A 21,378-nucleotide genomic window follows, 5' to 3' on the forward strand; every position below is an offset into this window, starting at 1 on the left:
GTGGGGCTCAGTCTCGAACACTGAGATCATGACCTAAGCCAAAATCAAGGTTTAGACGGTCAACTGACTGAGCTACCCAAGAGCCCCCAAAATATATTTATTTTAAAATAGTCTTTGTAACTCAGGATTTCCCTTTCTAAATTTAGAATGATGTTATCTCAAAATCGGATACGTCAACTAAGACCAAGACTTTGCTGTGCTATTAATTTTTTTTAAAGATTTATTTATTTGTTTATTTATTTATTCATTCATGATAGACATAGAGAGAGGGAGAGAGAGAGAGGCAGAGACACAGGAAGAGGGAGAAGCAGGCTCCATGCCGGGAGCCCGACGCAGACTCGATCCCGGGACTCCAGGATCGCGCCCTGGGCCAAAGGCAGGCGCTAAACTGCTGAACCACCCAGGGATCCCCTGCTGTGTTATTAATTAAAACAGAATTTTATTTGGATTTTCTTTCCAGTGCCACTAATTCCTTCTAAGAGTGACATTTTTGTTTGCTAGCTTGCTTTGGAGAATTTATATTCTTTCAAGTCCCATAATGTAGAATTTAAGTTGGCTTGGTCAGACTTATCAAGTGGTCCATGTGTGGCACAACTGTGAGGAAAGTGTTGTGTTTTTCGCAGGGTCACTGTCTTTTCCAGATATCTCCATATATGTGCATGCACAGACACACAAGAACTACATGCACACATTCAGGTGTGTTTTAATGAAATGTTGCCATACTATTTATATTCTTTATATTGATTTGTAGTTTATTTTTATTGGTATATATAGGACTCTCAAATTCAGAGTTGCAAAGTAAAGGTCATATAAAAATTCCTAAAATCCTCTAATTCAGTATTATTGTGAATAAGCCCCTGAGTGGAAGGAGATGGAAAAAAAGATGCTAAATATTGTAATGGAGATTAGTGTACCTACTTTTGGTGATTAGGCATGAAATCTTTGTGTTTCAGCTGTTTTTACAACCTATTCAGGCTAAATATTCCTGGAAACTGCAATTGTTGTTTGGATATATAAATTATACATATAAAATTTTTCATATTTTGCTAGTGGTTTTCTTGCTTTAAATTAATCTCTGAATTGGAAGTGTAAAAATAAAAGGTCATTTCTTTCAGTAAGCTGAATGTTGAGGAAATTTTGTTAATAGAGGTACACAGAGAAATTTTTGGTTATATCACTACTTATGTTAAAATGTTCTTTTATGTTTAGTAAAATGGCTTATTTGCTTGTGAAGATACAGTCAAAGTGCCATAGGCAAAATAGCTGCATGTGTTTGTGGTTTTGCAGGAAATCAGTTGCCAACACACAGACTTGCTGAGCCTGGACCCTGGTTCTATCCGTGCCAGCTGCCTTGCCAGTCTGCAGCAGCCTGTGGGCATCCGTCTCCTCGAGGAGGCCCTACTTCATCTGGGACCTCAAGAGCCACCTGCCAAGCAGTTACGGGGGAGGATGCGTGTCTCTCCTGATGTTGTCAGATGGATGGAACTTGCTAAGTAAGTTTGGTAATACAGACTGTTGGGAGAACAATGAATTTGACTGAAGTAATACAGAAAAAACTTTTCATTCTGGTGGAAAATGAGCAAATAAAATTGATAATAACACTTCTATGAAATTTAAAAAAAAAATCTCTCTGGTGAAGTACCATTCGATATAAGTCAAGAGTAGATGTCACAACAGGAGTATCTCACTCCAGAAAAGAGAACATCAGTGATACTTGTTCTTTCAGTATACAATCTTTTTGGATTCAGGGTCCTATCTACCAAGTCTAGTTTCCTGTCAAGTGTGGCCATAACTTACAGTTTTATATGTTTTTATTGCTTAACTAAACTGAATAGAGGGTAATCCATTATTTTCAGCAGGACTCATACTTTTAGAAACAATTTAATCCACTTACTTTGTTAATTTGGGAAGAACAAGTTCTATTTTGTTGCTAAGCCATTTTGCATTATGTCTGCTTTTTTCCTTACTTGTGCTTTTATCATAAAGCCAATGCCTAATTCTGAGAAGGATATTAGGTTAAAATTAAATTTGAACTTCTATTTTATAGTGCTGATTTTTGGATCTTCAGGTTCTAGGAAAAAGAGTAGAGAGAAGGGTGGGGGAATCCTTGTACTAATCACTGTTTTATGGTCATTCATATCTTTCTATATTGAGCACTATGTGTGAGCAAGACATTGTGTCAGGTATTGAGAAGAATTAGGCATGTCTTGCACACTCACAAAACTAGCCATCTAATAGGAAATGTATATACTTACATGCATAACTAACCATACATGGAATGGGAAGCGGTAAGTTCTCTGAGAAGCCAGGTAAATACCAGGGCAGTTCAAACGGTGCATCTTGGTTTATACTGATTCTAATTAGTAATCATTTTTAGCTTGGTGTTTCAGATGTATAAGTGAATAGTCAGTAACACTTCGTATATTTAACATTTCCAGGGAATGAGAAACTCATCTAATGTGTAGTGGCTGGGTAAATGAAGTACACAACTTTTAAGAGCCTAAACTTTAAACATTTTTTTCTGACTTTATTTAATACTTCCTAATACTTTTGGAGCACCTGGGTAGCTCAGCCAGTTGAATGTCTGACTCTAGGTTTCGACTCAGGTCATGATCTCTCAGGATCATGAAATCGAGCTTTGCATCAGGCTCTGCACTCATTGGGGAGTCTGCTTGGGATTCCCTCTCTCCCTCTGCCCCTCTCTCAGCTCACTCTGTTTCTTACTAAAATAAATCTGTAAAAGAAATACTTCCTCAAACAGTATTAAGAACATAATTTTGCCTGTCCATGATATGTCACAGTCATTATTTTGACCATGTTATAGTGTGTATCATCCTAGAAACACGGGGCTAGTGCAAAGTGGGTATGAGACTGATATAAGTTCCAATAACTCAGAGAACTCTCTTCTCTGAGTTATTGGAAAATAATTGTAGTTCTCATCTTCTCTTGGACTGTGAACTGTTATCCTACCTCCCATCTCCCCACTTCTGCCCCTGTTTGTTACCCATAGCCCTTTACAAACAGGGCAAGAGAGGGCCATGTCTACTAGATTTTAATCTAAATTTGGAATCCTAGGCTCTGAGAGAGCCCTTAGGACTTTTTTGATGTAATAAATACATGAGATTTCATAACCTGGTTAAGGACCAAAGTGCAGGAAAGCCAAGGAGGAAGCAGTCCTTGCTGGGAAGCTGTGTGATTGTGGGTTCAGGAAGAGATGACATTTGTGTGGAGACTTAAAAGATGGGGAAAAAAATTCCAAGGGAAGGGAACAAACTTCTTAACACTTACTTGAGACTATCTTAGTGGGGAAGGTTGATTGATGGGGTGAAGTAGATTTTTGTTAATGGGAAGAGAGGAATGAGTGTTACAGCAAATAGTAAGGCTGCAAGAAAATTACTTGTTGGTAGAATTTAGATGGCCCATAGAATGTGGATTAAAACATGGCCTTATTAGGACCAGGATTAATTATTACACACTCTGGGTTCTTGACTACATTCCAAATTTTAGGTATAGACAGGATTTCAAATAGGTCATCCATGGATATGTGCAATGTTACTGTAATAGATTTACACAGGACGGTCTTATTGTATGAGACAGTTTATCCACTGTAAACTTAATATTTTTAGATTTCACTTTAAATGCACTTTAGAATAATCTCTGTCTCCTGTAGGACTAAAGTAGTAAAACCTAATGGTAACTTCACAATGTCTAAGATTTTATATTTTTATAGAACAAAAATAATGTATATCCTTTTTGGCTAACATAATGAGACCTCTTGATTTAATTATCATTTCATTAGAATTAACACTTGAAAAATATAAATTTATTTTACAAAGTTGGAAAGAATATAAATGACAACATTTGTATTATACATAGTGTCAACATTCAATTTATAAAGCATATTCATTGATTGAGACTTTCTTTTGGTTTGTTTTTTAGACTGTATAGATCTATTGGAGAATATGACATCCTCCGTGGTATTTTTAGCAGTGAGATAGGAACAAAGCAAATCACTCAAAGTGCAATTTTAGCAGAAGCAAGAAGTGATTATTCTGAAGCTGCTAAGCAGTATAATGAGGTAAAATTGATGTCTAGCAAATACGTCAGTTGCTTAAACACTTTTGTTTTCTGAAAAACTGTTAACTTTAGAATTTAGAGCTTCATTAATAGTTCAACTTTATTCCTTAGTTTTTATACAGAGATTAATAGGGAATAGTTTAATAACCAAATGTGAAATAATTATTGCTTTATCTTTTACTCTTTTTAAGAAAACATCACTGAATAAAAGAGAAAGCATTTCATATAAAATACTATAAAACTGTAAGATGTTATTTCATTATGTGCTGTTATTATATAATTTCTATTTGGGTAGATTGTTTTCCTTCAGTAAGTAAAAAGTTTATGAAGAGGTACGTAAGAATTGGTTTTTAGAAGATGACTATAAATTCAATTTTTACATTTGTGTTTTGAGTTGCCAGTGGCTATCCAGGTATAGATGTCTAGCAAGTAGTTGAAATTCAGAGTTTGTGATCTGTTAGATTCTTGAATGAGTAATCCAGGTTGTAAAGTCTTCTGCAATTTTCAGTAAATGTCCTATTTTCTGACTTAATCTCAGAACTCTTTAAGTGGTAAATAGCCCATAGCATTGATTTAAATCAAATTTTGGGTCAGAGTCTTTAGTTTATTAATTGGCTTAATTTGTAAGTTTCTTAGAGAAATAGTTTCCTCTTGGTTTTTCTGTTCGTTTGCTTCCATTAGATTTCTTTTGGTTTGATTTCTTTTATTCAGTGTTACTCCATTTTCAGTTTTCTTTCCCATTGTCATAAATTCAAAAATGATTGTCCTTAATGAATGTTGACACTATGTATAATACAAATGTTGTCATTTATATTCTTTCCAACTTTGTAAAATAAATTTATGAACTTTTCTTCCTGAGGCTCTCAATAAAGAAGAGTGGGTAGATGGTGAGCCTACGGAAGCTGAGAAGGATTTTTGGGAACTTGCATCCCTCGACTGTTATAACCAGCTTGCTGAATGGAAGTCATTAGCGTACTGTTCTATAGTCAGTGTTGATAATGAAAACCCTCCAGATCTAAATAAAATGTGGAGCGAACCATTTTATCAGGTGAGTAGAATTGTTGTTTTTTAAGGATTTATTTATTCCTTTTAGAGCAGAAGGGGCAGAGGGAGAGGGAGAGAGAATGTCAAGCAGGGTCTGCACCCAATACAGAGCCTGACTCAGGGCTAGATCATGTTGCCCTGAGACCAAGAGTGGAGCTGAAACCAGGAGCTGGATGCTTAACCAGCAACACCACCAGATGAACTAGAATTATTTTTCAGGTCACTGAGATAAATGTTTTAGATGGTTAGCTATTTTCTAATTAGTGAAGTTGTTTAAAACTTAAAAAAAAAATAGCAGTAGTTTTGAAATATAGGATATTTATAAAACCTGACCCCACGAACTCCATAATATCATTAAATCTCTTACCACTTTTGACTAACACTTTCCAAATAAATGGGAGGCATTTAAAAATAAATATTAACACCCATCCTATGACTACATGGAAGAATATTTCATGGTGTCTTTACCCTGGGTAGCCCTGACCCCTGGAGTGGGACAGTTCCCCTCCCATGGGATAGCCCCAACTCTTGGAGGGAAGCAGCTTACCTGGTCCCCACAATGCAGCTGTCCTCACTTGTATGTAATTTCCAATGATCTTTTAGCTTTAAAAGTGGTTTCCGTTTTCTATAGGACATGTTCCTGTGTATTTTGTGGTTACATAATGAATAATTTCAAGTGAACATGTTTTAAAAATTATAGTTTTAGGTTTGAAACATCAGACATCATCACTTTAGCTCTAAATCTTAACCTAAAAAATTATACCAAAGGATATTATAAAATAATTAGGCATACTCATACTAGCTTTCTAAAGTTACAAGTAGAGTCTTCTGTTTCTTAGGAGACCTATCTACCTTACATGATCCGCAGCAAGCTGAAGTTATTGCTACAAGGGGAGGCTGACCAGTCCCTGCTGACATTTATTGATGAAGCTGTGAACAAGGAGCTTCAGAAGGCTCTTATAGAGCTGCATTATAGTCAAGAGTTGAGTCTTCTTTATATCTTACAAGATGACATTGACAGAGCCAAATATTATATTGAAAATTGCATTCAGATTTTTATGCAGGTAATAAATGAATTTAAAAAAAATCAAGTGAAAACTTTCCTTTACTATTTGATACCACCCGTTTTCTTTTCTATTCTTCCAGTTTCTTCTAAAATCTCTTCACTCTGTCTTACTGTATTTTTAAACCCCCCCCCTTTTTTTTTTGTTTTTCCTTAGGTTTTTTTATCTTTCTCACACTGTTAAAGAACACTTGTGTAGACTTTTCATCTGGATTGGCTGAGTGGAAGTTTGATTGTTTTGTGGAGAAAATGAACTAATCTTTCCTGTTCATTTACTACCATTGTGCCTTCTTTCCTTTTATGAGAATCTTCTGATATTTGTTTTTAAAGTCAGTGTCTTTATAGAACCTGTTAACATTTATCATTGGCTTATATTGACCATAGAAGCATAACCATTCATTGCCTTTGATTTTTATTTATTTATTTTTTAAGTAGACTCGTGCCCAATTTGGATCTATTGTGAACTCACAACTGTGAGTTCAAGACGTGAGCTGACGTCAAGAGTTGGTCATTCAACCAACCCAGATGCCCCAAATTTTGAATTTGTTCTGTACATTCAAGGGGAAGTTTATCAAAGAAGGAATTGGCTTCTGTAGTTGGCAGTTCTATATTATAAGATATTGTTAGTTTTAAAAATTGGTGGTGAATAGAGGCAACAGTGCCTAATCATATATTGATATGTGACTAAAATTTGACTAAAAACCAAAATTATTTTTAAAACCTTAGACCATTTGTTAATTGCTTCTGTGTGCTAACTGGTAACTACTCTAAGATACATTGTGTAATTGATATAGGATAGTTGCTGTATTTCACATTTTAGGGAGCTATATTGAAATTTAAAGTAGTAAATTGATTTCTAAACAGTGTTAAATATTTTTTTTCTAGAATTACTCAAGTATTGATGTCCTCTTACACAGAAGTAGACTCACCAAATTGCAGTCTGTACAAACTATGATAGAAATTCAGGAGTTCATCAGTTTTATAAGCAGACAAGGTAATTTTTTTTTACCTACCACTTTTTTCTTTTATAATTTTGGAAAAGTTTTGATGTGATTTTTTTTACTTAGTGAAAGGACAGGTTTCTTATGTATGGATTAGAAAATACCTTGAGTTCATTCTACAAATACATATTTTGAGATCATTGAAATAAAGTCTAGGCACTGGAGATGCAAAATCAAATAAAATGTATTGCCTTGCTTGAAAAAGCTTTCAAAAGAGTGAGGTAATCCCCACATGATGTGATCCTTACTGAGGCAGAGGGATAGCCCATGTCAAATATGGGTAACAGAATGTGCCCTGGACTGAAGGGTGCAGGAGGCTCCTGGAGGAAGGGCCTGAGTTGGGTGGAACTTGCAGAGAATTTGCCCTATAAAAGGGCTGCAGTGTCTTGGATGGGCTGAAAGTTCAGTGACTGGGTGCCACATGCCCTGGCCTGAGGGGAGGTGAAGCTGCTGGCAGCAGTGTGCAGACCCTGAAGGTCTTTCCGCTGCCAACAGGAGATTTTATTCTGTCACCTACGAGACACCACCCAGAGTCAAAGGGAAAGAATACATCTTTGCATCAGTTATATGTCTTAGTTATAAAGTGGAATTCAACTTGTATGCTAAATAATTAAAAATAAAAATGAAAGACTCTCAGAGTACTAATAAAAATTGATATTTATATATATCTACAACTATTCATACTCTGCTTTAAATTTGGAGAATTCTTTTTCAACTACATATTGTTAATGCAGATCATTAAGTGTTTTCTACTTTCCAGGACTTATGTTAATCTCCTTTTTCTCTTTTACATAGTTTTTTTTTTTTTTTAATTTTTATTTATTTATGACAGTCACACAGATAGAGAGAGAGAGGCAGAGACACAGGCAGAGGGAGAAGCAGGCTCCATGCACCGGGAGCCTGACGTGGGATTCGATCCCGGGTCTCCAGGATCGCGCCCTGGGCCAAAGGCAGGCGCTAAACTGCTGCGCCACCCAGGGATCCCTCTTTTACATAGTTTTTATGACAGCCTCATGAAATTTAGATTTTTTTCCTTCTCATTTTACAGAAACATAGGTTATTAAATAACTTACCTAAACTAATAGGTGAAAGATCCTAATCTTGAACCCTGGACTGTCCTATTTAAGCTTGTGTTCTTAACCACTGCTTTCCCACCAACAGAAAGAGAAGACTAAAGCTTTAAACATTAGTAATGTAAAATTTAAATTTCCTGAGGGTTATCATGAATCTCTTGAGGCCAGATTGCTTTGGCTGTTGTTATTATCATGTAACCCTGTGCACATACCAAGGTCTGGGGCAGTATTTTCAACACAGTGAGCGTCTCCAGCTTAAATGGTGAATATTCACACAAATGACATAAACCAAGGTAAGTAGCCCTATGCTGATTCAGATCAGATTTTGCCAACAAGAAAATTGGCTGTAGCCCTATGAAAACTTTCAGGTTTCAGAACTTTCTAGATCTTGGAATTGTGGATGAAGGACTGTGAACCTGTGCTAAGTGTAAAAATTACATATGTTTATTTCCCCAGTTTTACTCTGTGTCCTTAAAAAATTGAATTTTGGGGATGCCTGCGTGGCTCAGCGGTTGGGTGTCTGCCTTCGGCTCAGGTCGTGATCCCGGGATCCGGGATCGAGTCCCACATAGGACTCCTGTGACAAGCCTGCTTCTCACTCTGCCTATGTCTCTGCCTCTCTCTCTCTCTCTCTCTCTGTGTCTCATGAATAAATAAATAAATCTTTAAAAAAATTGAAAAAAAAATTGAGTTTTGATGTCAAAATAGATTTACTGTGATAAGTTTTTGTTCCTGTTGTGAAAGACGAAACAATTTTAATTTGGACAAGAAATTTGAATTAAGTTTCTGTTTACTAACAGCAGCCCAACTTTGTAAATTGGTCTTGTCACTGAGCTGTGGATATAGTCATCTTCTAATATTTTTAGGTAATTTATCATCTCAAGCTCCCCTTAAAAGACTTCTAAAATCCTGGACAAACAGATACCCGGATGCTAGAATGGACCCAGTGCACATCTGGGATGACATCATCACCAATCGGTAAGATGCGATCTTTTCAATCTGAATCTGGATTTTTTTCTGAAATTGCCAGAAAGGCTTTTCTCCAAAACTGTGGTTTAGGAGAATGTGGGGTTTGAGTGTAGATAGTTCTTATCTTGCTGATTTCCCCTGTAAGTTGTTCTCAGAAGACTCTGCGTGTCAACAGTTCCTTTGCCCCAGCTTGTCCCCTATGAGAGGATTTCTTTTTTTCTTTTCTTTTCTTTCTTTTTTTTTTTTTTATTAAAGATTTTATTTACTCATTCACGAGAGAGATAGAGAGAGACAAGTGGAGAAGCAGGCTCCATGCAGGGAGCCCGACGTGGGACTCAATCCTGGGACTCCAGGATCATACCCTGGACTGAAGGCAGGCGCTAAACTACTGAGCCACCCAGGGATGCCCTGTGAGGGGATTTTTGCCCACTGACATTGACTTCATCGTGTGCCGAGAGGTTGATTATGAATATCCTTCTGGCAGTGAAAGAAGGCAGGGGGGCAGCTCCGGTGGCGCAGCGGTTTAGCGCCGCCTGAAGCCCGGGGTATGATCCTGGAGACCCGGGATCGAGTCCCACGTCAGGCTTCCTGCATGGAGCCTGCTTCTCCCTCTGCCTGTGTTTCTGCCTGTCTCTGTCTCTCTCTCTCTCTCTCTCTCTCTCTCTCTCTCTCTCTGTGTGTGTCTCTCATGAAATAAATAAAATTCTTTAAAAAAAAAAAAAAAAGAAAAAAGAAAGAAGGCAGGGGAGCTGTGGGGGCAATGGTTCATTTGCTTCTGTCTCAGGACTGATGTTAGTTAGTGAAATGGCACCAAAGAAAACACTGCTTAGTGATTTTTAAAAAATCTGTTGTTGTAATTTGGATTTTTGACACTCTTGCCTCCTGCCCCCATTACATAGCCATATGTATCACTCTACCAGGCCTGAGGTCATTTTTATATACTGTTTTTTTCTTGCACTGTGACAACCCTGGATAATCCATGAGGCAGATATTAGCCATATATTTCAGAGATAAGGCACCAGAATCAGAGAGGTTGTGAACTACTTTTGTGCAAATATACACGGTAAGTAGGACTCAAGGACTGGGACCCTATGTATAGTGTTTTTGCCATTATATCCTATTTCCTCTGCTGTTACAGTGGTTTTTTGTTTTTGTTTTTTACTTTTTTATACTTTTTAATTTTTGTACTTTTTTTTACTATTTGAGACAAGTTCTCATCTATAGAAAAGTTGCAAGAAAAGTATCTTTTACTCAAATCCACTGTTAAACATTTTTAACATGTTGCCACATTAGCTTTTTAATTTTTTCTCTCTATACATACATAATTATGTTCTGAAACATTTGAAGTTAAGTTGCATATGTATGTCTTTTTAGCTCTTCATCATTTCCTAAGAGAAAGGGTGTTCTCTTATATAACCTCAGTTCAATAATAACTTTGCTATTTTCATTTTCATTTTATTTTTTTTAAAGATTTTCTTTATTTATTCATGATAGACATAGAGGCAGAGACACAGGCAGAGGGAGAAGCAGGCTCCATGCCAAGAGCCTGATGCGGGACTCGATCCCGGGACTCCAGGACTGTGCCCTGGGCCGAAGGCAGGCGCCAAACCGCTGAGCCACCCAGGGATCCCCTATTTTCATTTTTAATCTACAGACCCAATTTCACATTTGTCAGTAGTCCTATTAATGTTCTTTAAAGCATTTTCTCTATGTCTTAGACAGAATCCAGTCCAGAATCTCATACAGCATTTAGTCAATATGTCTTTCTGGCCTCTTAATCCGAAACACTTCCTCAGCTATCTTTCATGAAATTGACATTTTAGAAGAATGTTCATCAATTTGGATTTGATGAACTGTATATTCTCACAGATTCAGTGAAATACTAGTGAAAATACTACTTAAGTGAAGTATTCTCAGGGTATCACATCTAGAAGCACAGAGTGTTAACATGTTTTTTACTGGAGATAGTAATTTTGATTGTATGGTTAAAAACTATCTCTCATATGAAAAGATGGTCAGCATCACTCATTGTTAGGAAAATACAAATTAAAACTATAATGAGATATCACCTTACACTTGTCAGAATGGCTAAAATCAACAATACAAGAAATAACAGGTATTGGTGAGGATACAGAGAAAGGGGAAACCACTTGCACTGTTGGTAGAAATGCAAACTGGTGCAGCCTCTGTGGAAAACCGTTAGGAGGTTCCTCAAAAAGTTAGAAGTACCATGCAATCCAGCAATTGCACTAGTAGGTATTTACTCAGAGAATACAAAAATACTAACTCAGAGGGATACCTGCATCCCAGTGTTTATAGCAGCATTATTTATGATAGCCAAAGTATGGAAACAGCCCAGGTGTACATCCACTGACAGACAAATGAATAAAGAAGATGTAGTATATACAAATACAGTGGAATATTAGCCATAAAAAGGAACAAAGTCTTGCCATTTGCAATAACTTGGATGGAGCTAGAGAGTATTATATTAAGCAAAATAGGTCATTCAGAGAAAGACAAATACCATATTTATTTCACTCAAATGTGCAATTTAAGAAACAAAACAAACAAGCAAAGGGAAGTAGAGAAGCAAGCCAAGAAACAAACTCTTAACTATAGAGAACAAACTAATGGTTACCAGAGGGATGATGGGCTGGGGGATGGGTGGAATAGGTGATGAGGATTAAGGAGTACACTTGTCGTGATGAGCACCATAATTTATATGGATGTGTTGAATCTCTATATTATACATCTGAAATTAATGTAACATTGTGTGTTAACTAACTGGAATAAAAAATAAAAACTTTAAATGTATACACACACATACATACACACAACATACATACATACATACATACATACACAAGAACATTAAAAAGCAGAACTCAGAGGAAATATTGTCTGGTCTCTCCAGTGAATACGCTTGGGAATTTTTGTTGTTTCAATGCCTAATTTTTTTCCTTGCAACTAATTAACAGGGTGACAGATGAGATGCTTTTAATATGCATATATCCTGCTTCTCATAAGACTTAGCCATCTATATTTTGTATCTGTGAATGACAAAAGTCATTGGCTGAAACCAATCTTGACATTGATCATTGCAAGGTGATGATTTTCTAACTCCACCACTTGCTCCATGTTTATCAGTCTACATCTTAGTGTAAAGAAGAGGCTTATCTTTTCCATCTATTTATTTATTCATTTACTTAAATTTTTACTTAGATTTAGTTATTCATATTCTATATGAATCATGGATTCCAATTTTATTTAATGGAATATAATCCATTACTGTTCTTATTTCATGTTGAGATTGTCTCAGATTTGGCCAGCAGGATCCCCTTCAAGCTAATATTACAGGCACATATTGCAAAATTATTCTGTTTTTTCTAGAAATGCACAGTTTTAGTTCTTACATTTGGGTCTGTGTTCCAAGGATAATATTTGTAGATGGTATGAGGTGGGTAGATGCTATGATGTTTATTTAGTTTTTTCATATTGCTCTCTAGTTGTCTAGTCCCATTGTTGTCTTTTCATAATCGAATTGCCTCAGCACCTTTTTTGAAAATCAATGACTATATGTATATGGATCTGTTTTTGAATGCTCTGTTCTATTCCTTGTTTGTATTCCTTGTTTTTTTTTTACATATATCAACTGTCTTCATTACTGTTGCTTTATATTGTTTTGAATCATGTAGGGTAAGTACTCTAACTTTGTTTTTCTTTATGAAAATTGCTTTAGTTTAGGTTATTTATATCTATATATACATTTTAGAAACTACTTGTCAATTTCTTCCAAAAACAATCAGAATTTTGGATTTTGTTGACTGTAGGTCAAGTTTGGGAATTGCCATCTTAACAATATGAATTATACAATTCATGAATATTTTATGTCTATTTAGGTTTATTTAGGTTTCTTCCAAAAAATTTTTTTTGTTTCATTTTAATTATGCTCTTAGGGATCCCTGGGTGGCGCAGCGGTTTGGCGCCTGCCTTTGGCCCAGGGCGCGATCCTGGAGACCCAGGATCGAATCCCACATCAGGCTCCCGGTGCATGGAGCCTGCTTCTCCCTCTGCCTATGTCTCTGCGCCTCTCTCTCTCTCTGTGTGTGTGTGACTATCATAAATAAATAAAAAAAAATTAAAAAAAATTATGCTCTTAATTCCCTTTATCTGTTTCACCCATGCACCACCCACCTCCCCTCTGGCAGCCACCAGTATGTTTGCTGTATTTAAGAATCTGTTTTTTTTTTCTTTGTTTCTTAAATTCCACATACAAATAAAATCATATAGTATTTGTTTTTCTGTGACGGATTTCATTTAGCATTATACTCCTTAGGTACATCCATTTTATTGCAAATGGCAAGATTTTATTCTTTTTTATGACTGAGTAATATTCCATTGTATACATACCACATCTTCTGTATCCATTCATCTATCAGTGGACTCTTAGGCTGCTTCCATGTGGTGGCTCTTGTAAGTATTGCTGTAATAAACATACGGGTGCCGATATCTTTCCAAATTAGTGTTCTCATTTTCTTTAGATACCCAGTAGTGAAGTTGCTGGATCATATGGAAGCTCTATTTTTAATTTTTTGAGGAACCCTCATATTGTTTTCCACAGCGGCTGTACCAATTTGTATTCCTACCAACAGTGCGTGAGGATTTCTTTTTCTCCACATCTTCACCAACACTTGTTATTTCTTGTGTTTTTATTTTGGTGATTCTGACAGGTGTAAGGTAATATCTTATTGTGGTTTTGATTTGCATTTCCCTGATGATGAGTAATGTTGAGCATCTTTTTGTGTGTCTGTTGGCCATCTGTATGTCTTTTTTAGAAAAATGTTTATTCAGGTCCTCTGGCTATTTTTAAAATCAGATAATTTGCTTTTTTTAGTATTGAGTTATATAAGTTCTTACATATTTTGGATAACTCCTTATCAGATATATTATTTGTAAACATATTCTCCCATTCAGTAGGTTGCCTTTTTGTTTTCGTCCTTGGTTTCCTTCACTGTGCAAAAGTTTTTTATTTTGATATAGTCCCAATAGTTTATTTTTTGCTTTTGTTACATTTGCCAGAGGAGGCATATCTAGAAGAAGGATTCTATGGCTGATGTCAAAGATATTACTACCTATGTTTTCTTCTGGGAATTTTCATAGTTAAGCCTTTAATCTATTTTGAGTTTATTGTTGTGTATGTTATAAAAAGTGATCTAGTTTCACTCGTTCACATATAGCTAATTTTCCCAGCATCATTTGCTAAAGAAAGTGTCTTTTCCTCATTGTATAATCTTGCCTCCTTTCTCATAGATTAATTGACCATATGATAAGGATAGGTTTATTTCTGGACTTTCGGTTCTCTCTTTTTTTTTTTAATTTTTTTTTTTTTTATTTATGATAGTCACACAGAGAGAGAGAGAGAGGCAGAGACACAGGCAGAGGGAGAAGCAGGCTCCATGCACCGGGAGCCCGACGTGGGATTCGATCCCAGGTCTCCAGGATCGCGCCCTGGGCCAAAGGCAGGCAAACCACTGTGCCACCCAGGGATCCCTGGACTTTCGGTTCTGTTCCATTGATCTGTGTGTCTGTTTTTTGTGCCTGTATGACACTACTTTGACTACTATAGCTTTGTTATATATTTTGAAGTCTGGGATTCTGATACCTTCAGCTTTATTCTTCTTTCCCAAGATTGTTTTGGCTATTTGGAATCTTTTGTGGTTCCATCTACATTTTAGTATTCTTTGTTCTAGTTCTGTGAAAAATGTTTTTGGTATTTATTTATTTCTTTTAAAAGATTTCATTTATTTATTCATGAGAGACACAAAGAGACAGGGGCAGAGACACAGGTAGAGGGAGAAGCAGGCTCCATGCAGGAAGCCCGATGTGAGACTCGATCCCAGGACTCTGGGATCACACCCTGAGTCAAAGGCAGATGTTCAACTGCTGAGCCACCCAGGCATCCCATGTTTTTAGTATTTAGGTAGGGATTGCATTAAATATCTAGATTGCTTTGGGTAGTATGAACATTTTAACAATACTGATTCTTCTAATCCATGAGCATGGGATATCTTCAGTTTGTGTCATACTCATTTTTAAAATCAATGTTTTATAGTTTGCATTGTTTAGATCTTTTACTTCTTTGGTTAAATTTATTCGGTATTTTATTCCTTACAGTACATTTATTTGTAATTAAGATCGTTTTCTTAACTTCTTTTACTACTACTTCATTATTAGTGTATAGAAACACAATAGGTTTCTGTATATTAATTTTGTATTCTGCAACTTTACTGACTTCATATAATAATGCTAATAATTTTTTGGTGGCATCATTATGGTTTCTATGTATAGTATGTCATCTGCAAATAGTGAAAGTTTTACTTCTTCCTTTAATTTCAGTGACTTTATTTTTTCAATAAAGTTGTCTTTTGTTAGATTTGTTCCTAGGTATTTTATGTTTTTCAGCAGTGTTCCAATTATTTGCGATTCATGTTTTCTGAAAGTTTTATCATGCATGAGTGTTGAATTTTATTAAATGCTTTTTCTGCGTCTGTTTAATTGATCATATACTTTTTCTCCATTTATGTTTTTTAGGTCTATCATCAGATGTTTTGTCTATAGTGTTGTACAAAAACATTGCTTCCTTATTGATTCTCTGTTTGGATTATCTGTCCATTTTTGAAAGTGAGATATTAAAGTCTCTAGCTATTATTGTATTGCTGTCTAATTTTCCTTTCAATATTTGTTTTATATATTTACATGCTCCAGTGATAGGTGCATAAATATTTTACAGTTGTTATATTTTCCTGACCACTTTATCATTATATAATGAACTTTGCATCTTTTTACAATTGTTAGCTTAAAGTCTGTTTTGTCTGATTTTTTTTTTTTGTGTGTGTGTGTGTGTGTGTGGCTACCATTTGCTTGAAATATCTCTTTCTATGCCTTCACATGTAGTCATTGTTGTCTTTAAAGCTAACATGAATCTCTTGTATGGAGCATATTGTTGGATTTTGGTTTTTAATCCCTTCACCTATTCTGTGTGTTTTGAGGAGAATTTAACCCATTTACATTTAAAGTAGTTATTGATAGGTAAGGGTTTACTTTTGCCATTTTATTCTCTGACAGTTTTGTAGATCTGTTGTTCCTTGCTTCTTTGTCTTTTGTGATTTGGTGATTATTTGTATGTATATACTTTGAATTCTTTATCATGATCTTTTGTAATTACTGAGGCCTTTCCTTTGTGTTTACCATGAGGCTACATAAAATATCTTTTAATATCCTATTAAAACTGACAACAACTTAACTGCAATAGAATTTTTAAATTTTATGCTTTTATTTCCTCATGATCCTCACATATTAGGTTGTTGATGTTATAATTTAATTTTTATATTGTACATCTAATAGATTATTATGGTTATTTTTTAATACATTTGTTTTTTAATTAATTTTTAAAAGATTTTATTTGTTTATTCATGAGAGACACAGAGAGTCAGAGACACAGAAAGAGAAGCAGGCTCCCTGTGGGAGCCTGATGAGGGACTCGATCCCAGGATCCTGGGTTTACACCCTGAGCTGAAGGCAGACACTTAACCACTGAGCCACCCAGGCATCCCTGTATTTTTAATTTAAACTGACATTGTAGGTGAATTATACACCACTATTGCCATATTAGAGAATCTGACTTTGGCTCTGTATTTACCATTACCAGCGAATTTTATATAACTTCATATGTTCTTATGATGTTAATTAGTAGTGGTTTATTTCTGCTTGAAAAACACCCTTTAGCGTTTCTTATAAGCCAGGTCTAGTGGTGATAAACTCCCTTAACTTTTGCTTGTTCAGGAAAGTCTTTCTTTCTCCTTCATTTCTGAAGGACAAGTTTGCCACGTATAGTATTCTTGGTTGACTTGTTTTTTCTTTCAATATTTTGAATATATCATTCCATTGTCTTCTGGCCTGAAAAGTTTCTTTTGAGAACTCCACCTGTAATCTTAGGGAGGTTACTTTTTATGTGATGTCCTCCTCTTCTCTTGCCACCTTCAGAAAGTCTGTCTTTGACTGTTGACAATTTAATTATGTGTCTTGGTGAGCCCTGTTTGGATTCAGTCTACTTGAGGTCCTTTGGGCCTCATGGGTCTGGAAATCCATTTCTCTGCCCAGGTTTGTGAGAAGTTTTCAGCCATTATTGTTTTAAATATACTTTATAGCCCTTTCTCTTCTCTTAGGATTCCCATAATGTATTTATTGTTTTATTTATGCTGTCCCATAAGTCCAGAGACTTTCTTTACTCTATGTTTGTTTGTTTGTTGTCTGTTTTGGCTTCTCTGGATAATTTCACTGATTCTTCTGCATGGTCAAATCTGTTTTTGAAGCTTTCTATTCATCAATTCAATCTTAGTATCCTTTGGCTCTAGGATTACTGGTTTTTGGTTTTTGTTTTGTTTTATGGTCTCTATTTTTTGTTGTTGAACTTCTCGTTTTGTTCATGCATTGTTTTCCTAATTTTGTTTAGTTATCTATCTCTGTGTAATTCACTAAATTTCCATAAAAGTATTATTCTGAATTCTTTTGCTGACAGTTCATAGATGTCTGTGTCTTTAGGGTCATTTGTTATAGCTTTATTATTTTCCTTTGATTGTGTCATGTTACCCACTTTCATAATCCTGGTTCTTTACATTGGTATCTACACATTTAAGTAAGTTATATCCTCTTCTAGAATTTGCAAGTTCACTTTGACAGAAAGAGTCCTTCACCAGTCAGCTTAGCTTGGGGTTCTGGATGTGTCAGCTATAGCATCCTTGAGGAGGTTGGGATTACTCCTAGCATATTTTTTGGGGTGAAGCCACTGCCCAAGTTGTAAGGCTGGGTTGGGGTGGTTGCCAGCAGCTGGAAAGAGCGAGTGACTTGGTTCCCTGCTGACGTGAAGCTGTAGGATGGGCTCTGCAGTTTCCTTTATTCTCTGGTCAGCCTTCTAGATAGTCAGGACTAGGTACTATACTCAGCATTAGGCAGGGCTCTGAATTAACTTCCTCTTACCCTGAGGTGAGACAGCGCACTGGCCCCAAGGCCAGCAGAGCCTTGTCTGGGAGGCCCAGATCAGGCATGGATGGGCTGTATTTTCCTGCCGGAGGGAGCACGTTTTGCTCTGCAGGGAGGGAGAAGTACTGGCGATGCTCTTTGCTCTGCTACTACTCTATGTGGGGTTATAGGATGGGCTGTACAGCTTCCTGTGTGCTCTGGGCAGGCCAGCTGAAGGTCTGTTTAATCTGTTTAAACTCGCTGTTTAAACAAGTGAGTTTCCCTGCCAGTGCACAATTGTACAAGTGCCAAGATGGGCAGATTTCTTGTTTGGAAACCATATTAAGCAGAACTATGTACTTAGTTCTGTGGCCTAAGAGGCCACCATCTTGGCTCTGTAGATGGGTGGGCCACCTGCCAGGTCCTCTGCTCATGTGCTCCTGTAATCACAGTTGCAGGAGAGACTGTGCATATTCCTGGGAGCTCTGATTAACAGGGCCCTTTGTTTAGGAGACCAAATCAGGCAGAGCTGTGCACCAAGATCTCTGGTCAGAAGGGTCAGCATATTGGCTCTGTAGACAGAGGGCTGCTGCTTGGGCTCTCCATTCAAGCGCCAGTTGCATGGTTGGCTGCCCAGATGCCTAGGAACTCTGGTGAGGTTTCTTGATTGGCAGGGTTGGAGGTTGTATTCAGCAGTAGGTAGGGCTACTAATGAGATCCTTGCCTGAGTGGGGGACACAGAACAGATACCAAAGCAGGCAAGGCTCTCACTGGGAAGCAATTTAGGCAGAATTGTGTGGCTATTGTGGCCACTGGCTTGACTGCAAATAGGTAGGACTTTCTGCTTTTGTGAACTTGCTGCTCTAGTGGTTCTGGGCTGAGCAGCTTCCCAGGTGCTCCAGTCACGTCTCATGGTCAAGCAGGACAGGACCAAGACTGACATTCAGAAATAGGTGGAGCTATTTATTAGCTTCCCTGCCCAGGCAGAGTGGCTTTTTGTTTGGGGTCTAACATCAGGTAGACCTGCACCCTACCTAGTTCCCTAGTAACACTGGGCCACTGTGTAGGCTCTGTAGATGAGCCAAGTAGATTAGAATTTCTACTTGGGCATTGCTGCCAAAATCTGAGTGCTGGTTGCTTAAGCCTGCCCCCCTTTTTTTGTCACAGTCTGATCCCCAATGATCAAGCCCTGCTGTAGCTTCCCTCATGATCTCTGTCAGATGAGACCCAAGTGGGCTTCCTGATTCGCAAACTACAACACTGAGGTAGCTGAGTGTCCATCTTGAGCTCTTTTTTCCCTACTAGAACAACTGCACTTGAGGTGGGGGTGCCTCTTGGTGTGGTCCTGTCCCAGCCTTAGGTAGGGACCATGCAGTCATATAGTAGCTACTCCTTTTTCCCTTCTAATGCTGTCTCTGTGGTTTGTGTCTCTGTGTCTCTCCTCACACAGGCTTAACTCTCTGTGCTAAGATTTTCTCAATGGTGTCTTGTCCATGAATAGTAATTAGGTAGATGTTTTTTTTGTTTTGGGGTTTTTTTGTGAGGGAGACTGAAGTCAAGAATGACCTATGTCACTATCTTGACATCATTTTTCCTTATGCTTTAATACATTGACTGCTTTTTGAATATGAAACATGTTGAATTTTGGTGGTAAACCTTGTGTGATTACAGCGATCCCTTTTATATATTCTTAGATTTGCTAATATTTTGTTAAGAATTTTAGTGTCTATTCAAGTGGGATATTGGTTAGTAATTTTCTTTTTTACAATGTCTTTGTCAGGTTTTGGTATTAGGTCCCCAAGTTAGGACCTACCTGTTCCCTTCTCTCTTCTTTGAAAAAAAGTTTATGTGAGATCCTTCTTATTTCTTACATGAATATTTGATAGAATTCACCAGTGAGACGTTATATGGTCCTGGAGTTTTCCTTTGGGGAAGATTTTTGATAATGCCTATAATTTCTTCAGGAGATACAGGCAATTTAAATATTCTATTTCTTTTTGTGTCAACTTTATTAAATGGTATTATTAAGTATACTTTTCCATTTCATTTAAGTTGTCAAGTTGTTTGCAGAAAGTTGCTCATATTATTCTCTTATTTATTTATTTTTATTACTTGGAGTGTCTGTGGTGGTAACCTATTTTTCATTCCTGATATTGGTGATTTTTATTCTCTGTTTTTTTCTAGATCATTCTAACTAGAGGTTTGTCAGTTCTGTTGATCTTCTCAAAGGACCAGCTTTCGACTTTGCTAATTTTCGTTATTATCTGTGTTCTATTTCACTGATTTCTGGCCTCATCTTTAGTATTTTCTTCTTTCAATTTATTTTTTACTTACTTTGCTCTTCTTTTTTTTTTTTTTTTTCCTTTTACGGTGGAAACTTTGATGTTGATTTTATACTTCTTTCCCTTTATATAAGCATTTAAAGTTACATGTGTCCCTCTAAGCTCTGTTTTAGCCACATACTGCAAATAATGATATATAGTATTTGCATTGTCATTTAGTTTAAAATATTTTCTAAATCTGTGGGGCTCCTGGGTGGCTCAGTTGGTTGAGCATCTGACATCATATTATGATCTCAGGGTTATGGGATCAAGCCCCATGTTGGGCCTTGCACTCAGCAGGGAGTCTGCTTGAAATTCCTTCCCACTCCCTTTGCACTCCCCCCTTGCTTACACATATGCTTTCTCTAAAACAAATAAATAAATAATTTAATTTTTTTTCTAATTCTCATGTGATTTCATTTTTGATCCTTGAAATAGTTTATTAGTGTTTTATTTAATTTTCAAATAGATGAGGGGGTTTTTCTGTTTTTGTTTTTGTTTCTCATTGATATCTAAAGTAATTCCACTGTAGTTACAAAACTCTATGGTTTTAGCTTTTTAAAATTTATTGAGACTTGTTTTACATTTTAGCATATGGTCTATTTTAGTAAATGTACTATGTGTACTTGAAAATCCTGTATATGGGATCCCTGGGTGGCGCAGCGGTTTGGCGCCTGCCTTTGGCCCAGGGCGCGATTCTGGAGACCCGGGATCGAGTCCCACGTCGGGCTCCCGGTGCATGGAGCCTGCTTCTCCCTCTGCCTGTGTCTCTGCCTCTCTCTCTGTATGACTATCATAAATTAAAAAAAAAA

General features: G+C 36.7%; 1 protein-coding gene across 5 annotated transcripts in view; it reads left to right on the forward strand.

Annotated features, from left to right (window-relative positions):
• Nucleotides 1-21,378, forward strand: part of PRKDC (protein kinase, DNA-activated, catalytic subunit) — a 215,362-nt gene that overhangs the window by 154,659 nt on the left and 39,325 nt on the right. For all 5 annotated transcript variants that reach the window (XM_055318273.1, XM_055318275.1, XM_055318274.1 and 2 more), the window contains 6 exons: nt 1,288-1,493; nt 3,940-4,078; nt 4,937-5,125; nt 5,961-6,185; nt 7,070-7,178; nt 9,125-9,236. In XM_055318273.1, the coding sequence (XP_055174248.1) occupies nt 1,288-1,493; nt 3,940-4,078; nt 4,937-5,125; nt 5,961-6,185; nt 7,070-7,178; nt 9,125-9,236 (980 nt within the window). The remainder of the gene's footprint in view (nt 1-1,287; nt 1,494-3,939; nt 4,079-4,936; nt 5,126-5,960; nt 6,186-7,069; nt 7,179-9,124; nt 9,237-21,378) is intronic.

Source organism: Nyctereutes procyonoides, unplaced genomic scaffold (genome assembly GCF_905146905.1).
Source record: "Nyctereutes procyonoides isolate TBG_1078 unplaced genomic scaffold, NYPRO_anot_genome, whole genome shotgun sequence".
NCBI lineage: Eukaryota > Metazoa > Chordata > Mammalia > Carnivora > Canidae > Nyctereutes > Nyctereutes procyonoides.